General features: G+C 45.3%; 1 protein-coding gene across 1 annotated transcript; it reads right to left on the bottom strand.

The window, feature by feature from the left end:
* Positions 1 to 311: 311 nt before the first annotated feature.
* On the bottom strand, positions 312 to 11,204 carry COA5 (cytochrome c oxidase assembly factor 5). The gene is made up of 3 exons (XM_082247301.1): positions 10,999 to 11,204; positions 6,282 to 6,365; positions 312 to 415 (listed from the first exon to the last, which is right to left on the bottom strand). Exons 1-3 carry the CDS (start codon positions 11,098 to 11,100, stop codon positions 374 to 376), a joined length of 228 nt encoding a protein of 75 aa, XP_082103427.1. The 5' UTR covers positions 11,101 to 11,204; the 3' UTR covers positions 312 to 373.
* Positions 11,205 to 11,215: the final 11 nt, after the last annotated feature.

Here is an 11,215-nt window from a genome sequence, read left to right as displayed (position 1 = left end):
GCAGTGTTATTTTATGTATTCTGCACTGCACTAGATATTAAATGTTACACTGTATATCTATACTGAAGTATGCAAAATAAAACAAACAACAAATTAAAATACATTTATTATATTATATTGATCACCTAAACATATACAAATGAGATGTCTACTGCAAACAAAACATTTCCCAACAATGTATTTTATTCACAACATTGTTTGTTTTTATCAAACACTGTAAAGTTTTAATTTGTCACCATTGTGGGGATTTTTAATGAGAACAGAAGGGGAAAAAGAAAAAAAACCCACAAACCACTGTACTGCACCCCCTGCTTCATGATCTCAGCATGTAGTGGAGTGCAGCTGGTAATCGGACCAACGCATCTTTCACATCTCAGTAACCTTTTCTCCCTCGAAAGCGTGATCTGTTGTCCAGCTGAGAAGAAACAAAATGATTTCAGGACTGTACATGATTAGCAAGGAGAAAGATTAAATCAAACAAAATATATATATATATTTTTTTCTGTCAAATACATAACCAAGCAGTTGTTCCATCAGTAAAAAAGTGTAGTATTGAAAAAAAATAAAATAAGTTCAGTAAACTAACGAAATTACTGATGGAAATGAAACGATCGGTTTTCAACATCAAGGCTTGAAAAATATGCCTTGAAAAAGTATTCATCCCTTGGTGTTTTACCTGTTTTTTTGCATTTCAGTCTGGAACATTGTACCATGTGATGTACACGACATGCCTATGACTTTGAAGGTGCAAAATATTTTTATTGTTTTATTGCGACACAAAAAATAATTAACCATTTCCTGCCCAGAGCAACTTGACGGCTGGGCAGACCTTTCGTCTTTCCGGGTGGATGTCAAATGACATCCTCCCCATCTTGCCACTCATGCACGCCTGCGGGGAGAAAGCGTGGCAACCAGTGTCCCTCGGACAAAGCGCATCACCGATCAGGATAAAGAGCTGATTTCTCTTTACCACGTGATTGCTGTGTCCAATCACAGTCAATCACAACTGTCAACAAAGACCAATAACTCGCTGTTATCGGCTTCTGCGCCTCACACCCCGATCCTGTGTGAGAAGAATCTGTGGAACAATGAGTTACTGACTTAAAATGTCTGTAACCCTTCTAAAACACTGTCATTGCCAGCCCTTCTTTTATGTAGCCATAACACACAGCCTCTAAATACCATTTTTTAGAGATCTTCAGGCTGGTTACATGACTCCCGGCCGTTCTACTTCAATGTACGGGCAACAGTGGGAGGGGCTGATCTCTCCCTCTGACGTCAGTCAGGGAGGTCACATGACCGCTGTGCTGGCCGCTCGGCCCCTCACCCTGTAGCCCTTAGATGGGGAAGGAGGTGCGGCCAGGAGTCACGTAACTGGCCTGAAGATCTCTGAAAAATGGTATTTAGAGGCTTCGTTTTCCACAAATATTTGCACTGTATGTTATGGCTACATAAAAAGAGGGGCTGGCAGTGACAGTTTTTTAAGTGGGTGGAGACGGCTCAAAGACACAAGAGCTGACAGTCAGGCAGGTAGGGAGGGAGGGGAGAGGGGGCAGAGCTGCGTATGATAGAGACACGTAAATGGACCAATGTGTCAGGCTCAGCATCCATGATGAACTGTGGTCAGTTTACAGAGGGGAGGGCAGAACCAGCCAGGTATTTAGGCATTTTAGGTGATAGAAGGGGCCAAATTACACAGCACAAGCACTGTGCTGTATAACATGCTTTAAATTAACAGGATCAAATATTTTTTTTTTTAGGGTTACAAACACTTTAACACCTTGTTTACTGTGCCCTACAGTGACTGGATTGCCCCAAAATAAAGAGTACCTGTCACAGCAGCCATCAGTGCAGGCTATTAGTGTACCCGTCACAGCAGCCATCAGCGCAGGCTATTAGTGTACCCGTCACAGCAGCCATCAGTGCAGGCTATTAGTGTACCCGTCACCGCAGCCCATCAGTGTACCTGTCACCACAGCCCATCAGTGCAGCCTAATCAGTGTAACCATCACAGAGCTGCCATCACTGCTGCTCATCAGCAGTGTGGCCGTCGCAGCCACCTGAAGGTGCTCCTTGGATGTTGGGTCTCTCTATGTGGCTAGGCTTTGAAAAAGTCTCAAACGTGTGGTATCTCCTTCCTCAGGAGGAGTAGCGGAATGTGTTTTAAGGTGTAATTGCAAGTATGCCTATGCCATGTGTAAGAAAACTTAATACGACACTTTTTTTGTGAAAAAAAAAATATTAAATTTTTTCACTTTACAAAGAATTGTGGGGAAAAAAAAAAAAACAAACAAAAAAACCTTACAACTTCAAAAAAAAAAAAAAAAAAAACACAATGCCTCTTACTAAATACATTGGATGGTCTACTTTCCAAAAAGGGGTAGTTTGGGGGGGGGGGGGGGTATTTTTACTTTTCTGGCATTTTGCGGGCCTCAAGAAATGAGATAGGCCAAAGAAATGTAGCAGTATAAATTTTGGCCTAAATTTATTAGGAAAAATTACTTATTTGCAAAATGTTTTTTTTTTTTTTTTTGCTTGTATCACAAAAATAAAAAAAATTTAAATCCAGTGGTGATTAAATACTACCAAAAGAAAGCTCTATCTGTCTAAAAAAAAAAATGATTTTATTTGGGAACAGTGTTGCATGACTGAGTAATTGTCATTCAAATGTGAGAGCACTGAAAGCTGAAAATTTGCTTGGGCAGGGAGGGGGTAAAAGTGCAATGTATTGAAGTTAGGGATGCACCGAAATGAAAATTCTGGGCCGAAACCGAAAATGCAGGATGCCCTCGGCCGAAAAGGACTTTTTCCCCCAAATCATTTTAAAATAGATAGAAAAGGGGCATACACCAAAAACAGGCAGCGACATACACCTGGTTAATTTAATTACCAATGGTATTTGTATTATGCAGCATGAGGGGGTTAATGTATTGCCACTGCTTGTCACTGATGCATTAGTGACCAACCAGTGGCAGTTAATTAACCCATTTGTGCTGCATTAGTGCAACCAGTATCAGTGTTAATTAACACTGGTTGAACTGATACTGGTTGCACTAATGCAGCACAAAGGGGTCAATTAACTGCCACTGGTCGGCCACTAATGCATCAGTGACCAGCAGTGGCAATACATTAACCCCCTCATGCTGCATAATACTAATACCAATGGTAAGCTCGCCTCGGCTCCCCCCCCCCCCCCGCCTCAGCGTCCCTACATCTGTCCCCTATTTTGAACAAACGCAAGCTGCCTATACAGTTCTATTGATAAACCTGCTCTGAAGAAACTACTGTAAAAGTTTAGAAATATTTTTTAATCATATTTAGGCAGAATGTGCGAAGGGGAACTTTTGAACAGTGTGGCAAAGCCCCGTCGCTGTCAAAGGGGAAGTAAAAAGCATACAGGGTTTGCACAAATGCAGAGTTCAGGCTCTGGAATATCAGCTTTGAGTGGTGAAGTAAAATTTTTTACTTTTTCTGAGTTTTGGTATTCCTAAATTGAGTGCTGGAGTTTGGAGTGTCCAGGCCTTGTAAGAGACCGACAAGGCTGTGAGTCCAGGCGTGTACAGCAATTAAAGCAAAGGACCTAGCCATAGCTCATATCTCCCATTAGGAGACAGGTCCGCTCCCCCCAAGAGCATTCCTGCTGGAGTTGAGAGTTTATTTGTCCATAGGGCTTAGAGAGTCGATATGTACAAGAGATTCTGGAGGAATGAGAGAATTTGGCGAGTCCAGGTGACTGAGGGAATCTGGAGGTCTCAGAGGAGTGAGAGATCCTGGGGTGTCAGGAGATCCACTATCAATAGGCCAGGGTGCGGGCTAGTGCAGCAGGGTGCTGCAACTGAAACGGCTGAGAAAGCTGGGTGAGCTGAGAAATGGACACAAGAACACAAAAATGCTGTGCGGGATGGTCTAAAGGAACAATCAAAAAGCTAAAGCCCTAGGTTGGGGCCTAAGCAGCGGCACTGCTGAAGAGAGAGACAGATGGCTCAGTATTATTTTTACTGCGTCTGTTCTTGATAATGAAAACCCCCTATGTGCACAACTGCTTTTCTGTTTAACTTTAATTTTCCCTCCAGCTACCCCCAATTTTAAAACATATAGTGGGGTTCTCAAATTAAACTGCAAAAGTGGAAATAGACACTTTTTGTACACCTTAATAGGATATCACAGGGGCCCACTGCACTTGGCAGAACAATCAAGTACAAGCATACGCGCTGCTACTAGGAATCCATGAACACAATGAGTGCATGGCAAATCTGGGTCTTGTTCAGGGGCAACTCTGATGGTCTCCAAAATTGCATGTCCCAAATTTACAAAATGCATCTTTAGTATGAATATAGGTTTGCTAAATGCGCAGTTTTGTATGGTTTCAGAATCTTACTGCCATAAAGCAAATCTGTCACACAGAAAACACAACTGCAACAATGTGGAGAAGAATAAGGCAATGTAAAAAAAAAAAAAACTTCAACTTGTGCTGCTATTGCAGAGTAAATAAATTTCTCACAATCGTGACTGTGCAGTGCGGGGAAATATTTACCATGGCGGAACCTAAAGTTAATTTAACATTACAAGCTAACCTTAGACAAGACATAGCTAAGCCACCTTTCTTGATCTAATCTGTTAACTGTTGCATGTCAAAACACTAGTTGGTAACAGATGTCATCTGAAATGATTCCCTTAATGATACACTCAGTCTTCCCACAAAGTGAGGTACATGTTATTAGTTTAACCTGAACAACAGACTCAAGCCAGCCATTTTCTTTCCTGCAGCCACAGGTTGTAGGGGGAAAAGAATAGCTTAATTCCCCCATCAACACATGTGTTGATGGGGAATCCTTCCTACGAAGCCATGGTGTTCTCTGGGGAGGGGGGGGGGGGGGTACGGTGTCCCTGTCAGGAGAGTACAGTTATTACCTCTAGCGGCCAAGAATCAAACTGTCTATGGACAACTTAAAGCTAGCCGTACACTGATAGATTTTTTTGATTTCAATAATTTATTGCAGTTTTTTTTAGAACAAACAAAAAAAGGGTGTTTACAGATATGGAACAGCAACATATTGGCCTAGAAGACATACCCCTTACCTTTAGAACTACCGTCACTCATGTACTCCTAGTCACTAGATGATCTATCGCTAGAATGTGGAAGAAGGAGTCTGTACCTACACTGAAGGAAATCATAAACGCGACCCAACTCCATTGTAACTATGAGACTTGCTTTGCGCAAACACAAGGTAGGCTTGAATTCACTGAAAATTTGTGGAGCCCCTGGTCGGATTGGTACTCCAAACACAAGCTGATAGATAATTTAAATCTGCCTGTAAGCTCAGTGCAGCGCAGATGGAAAAATCCCCCTTGCCAGGCTATTGTATTCAGACAGCCCCTGCATCTGATTGGATGCAGCAGCTGTTGGGTTGATAATTTTTCACCTAGCTTTTTCAATCAGAGGATGTCAGGCAGAAGGGGGCCAAACAGGGCCACCCACAGTGGGAATTTCAGATGGTTCGTTAGGAACTGGCCAAAATTCACACACTGTATGGCAAACTTAACAGATTGAGGTACGTATGCACACTGTTTTCCTGGCAAATAGTTTGTAATTCTACTCTGTCAGTCTTGTCATTTACAAACATGTGCAACACTGCATAAGCCTTGCATTTCTTGTTTAGCTCTGCAGCTTCCAGAGACACCGCTCCATCTCCAGTCAGCATACCAAACAAACCCGTATTATCGCCTCTGTTCAATAGGCAGGAAAGTGATCCAAAAATTTGTACATAATCTAAGAAGTAATGGTGCGACAGAACTGTGAGAATTAAAAGCAGTTCACATACATGCAAACTGTGCATTTAGTTGTTTACTGAAGGTTCACAAGAAAAAAAATGTCAAGCAGCTAGGCATTCCTAAACAGGAACATCAGACAGATTTACTACAAGGTTACGGATCCAGTCTAAAGCAGCTCTGCAACAGAATCAAACCTGAACCCAACTACTTTCTAATTGTGCGTCTGTTTGGAGTGAAATCACATCTCATCTTCAGTGATAAATCCATCTCAGACTGGTGCAATTCTGTCACAGATAACTGCCCAGGATTACAGGCACAGAGGGTGCATATACACAGGAAAACTAATGCAGAGACTTTGCTTATTCAGAGGCAATCTGATTTGCATCTAACTGTGCTGTTTACTTAATAAATGTCACTCATTGTATTCTTGTGTGAAAGCAACAAACCGATTGAAATAGTCAAGGTTGGCCAAGTACTACTGCAGTATTTACATATATAAGTGGACTTACAACTGATCTTTTACACTCAAAAAAGCTGACTTGCAGAGGTCTGCAGTGGCCTTCTCTTAAACACTGCTTGGGGGTCTTTCCATCCTGCACAAGAAGACAATGGTCATGTTAATAACATATATCTTACAATAAATTAATTCAATTTAATTTTAACTCCAAATACAATCATTGTCAGTTTTACAGCTACCACTTCTGTTCCCCATTGACATTACGGCTTCATGTACAACAAACTCAAGCACTGGTGTTATGACTCTGCCCCTATCCATTCACAAAACTAGGGCTGAAACAATTATTCCATTATAATCTATATTAAAAATAGTTGGAAACAATTTTCATTATAGATTAGTTGGACAGCCAATGAATTGGCCTGCATAAAATGTATTGTATGGACAGTGTACTGAGCTGTATGTGTGCTGCGCTGTGTATACTGACATGTATGGACGGTGTACTGAGCTGTAGGTGTGCTGCGCTGTGTACACTGACATGTATGGACGGTGTACTGAGCTGTAGGTGTGCTGCGCTGTGTACACTGACATGTATGGACGGTGTACTGAGCTATAGGTGTGCTGTGCTGTGTACACTGACATGTATGGACGGTGTACTGAGCTATAGGTGTGCTGTGCTGTGTACACTGACATGTATGGATGGTGTACTGAGCTGTAGGTGTGCTGCGCTGTGTACACTGACATGTATGGACGGTGTACTGAGCTGTAGGTGTGCTGTGTACACTGACATGTATGGAGGGTGTACTGAGCTGTAGGTGTGCAGCGCTGTGTACACTGACATGTATGGACGGTGTACTGAGCTGTATGTGTGCTGTGTACACCGACATGTATGGAGGGTGTACTGAGCTGTAGGTGTGCTGTGTATACCGACATGTATGGATGGTGTACTGAGCTGTATGTGTGCTGCGCTGTGTATACCGACATGTATGGAACGGTGTACTGAGCTGTATGTGTGCTGCGCTGTGTACACTGACATGTATGGACAGTGTACTGAGCTGTAGGTGGGCTGCGCTGTGTACACTGACATGTATGGACGGTGTACTGAGCTGTAGGTGTGCTGCGCTGTGCACACTGACATGTATGGAGGGTGTACTGAGCTGTATGTGTGCTGCGCTGTGTACACTGACATGTATGGAGGATGTACTGAGCTGTATGTGTGCTGCGCTGTGTACACTGACATGTATGGACGGTGTACTGAGCTGTATGTGTGCTGTGTACACCGACATGTATGGAGGGTGTACTGAGCTGTATGTGTGCTGTGTATACCGACATGTATGGACGGTGTACTGAGCTGTATGTGTGCTGTGCTGTGTACACTGACATGCATGGACGGTGTACTGAGCTGTAGGTGTGCTGCGCTGTGTACACTGACATGTATGGACGGTGTACTGAGCCGTAGGTGTGCTGCGCTGTGTACACTGACATGTATGGACGGTGTACTGAGCTGTATGTGTGCTGCGCTGTGTACACCGACATGTATGGAACGGTGTACTGAGCTGTATGTGTGCTGTGTACACCGACATGTATGGAGGGTGTACTGAGCTGTATGTGTGCTGTGCTGTGTACACTGACATGTATGGACGGTGTACTGAGCTGTATGTGTGCTGTGTACACTGACATGTATGGACGGTGTACTGAGCTGTAGGTGTGCTGCGCTGTGTACACTGACATGTATGGACGGTGTACTGAGCTGTAGGTGTGCTGCGCTGTGTACACTGACATGTATGGACGGTGTACTGAGCTATAGGTGTGCTGTGCTGTGTACACTGACATGTATGGATGGTGTACTGAGCTGTAGGTGTGCTGCGCTGTGTACACTGACATGTATGGACGGTGTACTGAGCTGTAGGTGTGCTGTGTACACTGACATGTATGGAGGGTGTACTGAGCTGTAGGTGTGCTGTGTATACCGACATGTATGGATGGTGTACTGAGCTGTATGTGTGCTGCGCTGTGTACACTGACATGTATGGACAGTGTACTGAGCTGTAGGTGGGCTGCGCTGTGTACACTGACATGTATGGACGGTGTACTGAGCTGTAGGTGTGCTGCGCTGTGCACACTGACATGTATGGAGGGTGTACTGAGCTGTATGTGTGCTGCGCTGTGTACACTGACATGTATGGAGGATGTACTGAGCTGTATGTGTGCTGCGCTGTGTACACTGACATGTATGGACGGTGTACTGAGCTGTATGTGTGCTGTGTACACCGACATGTATGGAGGGTGTACTGAGCTGTATGTGTGCTGTGTATACCGACATGTATGGACGGTGTACTGAGCTGTATGTGTGCTGTGCTGTGTACACTGACATGCATGGACGGTGTACTGAGCTGTAGGTGTGCTGCGCTGTGTACACTGACATGTATGGACGGTGTACTGAGCCGTAGGTGTGCTGCGCTGTGTACACTGACATGTATGGACGGTGTACTGAGCTGTATGTGTGCTGCGCTGTGTACACCGACATGTATGGAACGGTGTACTGAGCTGTATGTGTGCTGTGTACACCGACATGTATGGAGGGTGTACTGAGCTGTATGTGTGCTGTGCTGTGTACACTGACATGTATGGACGGTGTACTGAGCTGTATGTGTGCTGTGTACACTGACATGTATGGACGGTGTACTGAGCTGTAGGTGTGCTGCGCTGTGTACACTGACATGTATGGACGGTGTACTGAGCCGTAGGTGTGCTGCGCTGTGTACACTGACATGTATGGACGGTGTACTGAGCTGTATGTGTGCTGCACTGTGTACACCGACATGTATGGAACGGTGTACTGAGCTGTATGTGTGCTGTGTACACCGACATGTATGGAGGGTGTACTGAGCTGTATGTGTGCTGTGTATACCGACATGTATGGACGGTGTACTGAGCTGTATGTGTGCTGTGCTGTGTACACTGACATGCATGGACGGTGTACTGAGCTGTAGGTGTGCTGCGCTGTGTACACTGACATGTATGGACGGTGTACTGAGCTGTATGTGTGCTGCGCTGTGTACACCGACATGTATGGAACGGTGTACTGAGCTGTATGTGTGCTGTGTACACCGACATGTATGGAGGGTGTACTGAGCTGTATGTGTGCTGTGTATACCGACATGTATGGACGGTGTACTGAGCTGTATGTGTGCTGTGCTGTGTACACTGACATGCATGGACGGTGTACTGAGCTGTAGGTGTGCTGCGCTGTGTACACTGACATGTATGGACGGTGTACTGAGCCGTAGGTGTGCTGCGCTGTGTACACTGACATGTATGGACGGTGTACTGAGCTGTATGTGTGCTGTGTATACCGACATGTATGGACGGTGTACTGAGCTGTAGGTGTGCTGCGCTGTGTACACTGACATGTATGGACGGTGTACTGAGCTGTAGGTGTGCTGCGCTGTGTACACTGACATGTATGGACGGTGTACTGAGCCGTAGGTGTGCTGCGCTGTGTACACTGACATGTATGGACGGTGTACTGAGCTGTATGTGTGCTGCGCTGTGTACACCGACATGTATGGAACGGTGTACTGAGCTGTATGTGTGCTGTGTACACCGACATGTATGGAGGGTGTACTGAGCTGTATGTGTGCTGTGTATACCGACATGTATGGACGGTGTACTGAGCTGTATGTGTGCTGTGCTGTGTACACTGACATGCATGGACGGTGTACTGAGCTGTAGGTGTGCTGCGCTGTGTACACTGACATGTATGGACGGTGTACTGAGCCGTAGGTGTGCTGCGCTGTGTACACTGACATGTATGGACGGTGTACTGAGCTGTATGTGTGCTGTGTATACCGACATGTATGGACGGTGTACTGAGCTGTAGGTGTGCTGCGCTGTGTACACTGACATGTATGGACGGTGTACTGAGCTGTAGGTGTGCTGCGCTGTGTACACTGACATGTATGGACGGTGTACTGAGCTGTAGGTGTGCTGCGCTGTGTACACTGACATGTATGGACGGTGTACTGAGCCGTAGGTGTGCTGCGCTGTGTACACTGACATGTATGGAGGGTGTACTGAGCTGTATGTGTGCTGTGCTGTGTACACTGACATGTATGGACGGTGTACTGAGCTGTATGTGTGCTGTGTACACTGACATGTATGGACGGTGTACTGAGCTGTATGTGTGCTGTGTACACTGACATGTATGGACGGTGTACTGAGCTGTAGGTGTGCTGCGCTGTGTACACTGACATGTATGGACAGTGTACTGAGCCGTAGGTGTGCTGCGCTGTGTACACTGACATGTATGGACGGTGTACTGAGCTGTATGTGTGCTGCGCTGTGTACACCGACATGTATGGAACGGTGTACTGAGCTGTATGTGTGCTGTGTACACTGACATGTATGGACGGTGTACTGAGCTGTAGGTGTGCAGCGCTGTGTACACTGACATGTATGGAACGGTGTACTGAGCTGTATGTGTGCTGTGTACACCGACATGTATGGAGGGTGTACTGAGCTGTATGTGTGCTGTGTATACCGACATGTATGGACGGTGTACTGAGCTGTATGTGTGCAGCGCTGTGTACACTGACATGTATGGACGGCGTACTGAGCTGTATGTGTGCTGTGCTGTGTACACTGACATGTATGGACGGCGTACTGAGCTGTATGTATGTATATATATATATATATATATATATATATATATATATATATAGTAGCTCTCAGACATAGAAGATAGCCAGGTGATAAGGAGAGAGGCCCACCTGCAGCACACATGCACTCTGCAGCAGGCAACTCTTTAGATCCTCCTTCGCCCCCGCACAGGGGTGATTATCCTCCTCCTTTTCCTCGTAGTACTTCGGCATCGCTGTTCCTCCGTCCTCCCTTCACTGACAACTCTACATGGGCGGCGCCATGTTTCACCCACAATGCACAGCGTGACCTTCCGTCGCAGAGTCGATACAACTTCCGCATTCTCGG

The sequence above is a fragment of the Pelophylax lessonae genome (assembly GCF_965119305.1).
Source record: "Pelophylax lessonae genome assembly, chromosome: 2".
In the NCBI taxonomy this organism is placed as follows: domain Eukaryota; kingdom Metazoa; phylum Chordata; class Amphibia; order Anura; family Ranidae; genus Pelophylax; species Pelophylax lessonae.
The sequence above is the reverse complement of the archived record's forward strand: the minus strand, read 5'-3'. Positions and strand labels throughout refer to the sequence as shown.

Coding starts and splice junctions, on each gene's coding strand:
- COA5 (XM_082247301.1), bottom strand. CDS start 11,100: ATGCCGAAGTACTACGAGGAAAAGGAGGAGGATAATCACCCCTGTGCG. Junction 6,366..10,998: donor AGAGTGCATGTGTGCTGCAG/GTGGGCCTCTCT, acceptor CTTCTTGTGCAG/GATGGAAAGACCCCCAAGCA. Junction 416..6,281: donor TTGAGTGTAAAAGATCAGTT/GTAAGTCCACTT, acceptor GTTTCTTCTCAG/CTGGACAACAGATCACGCTT.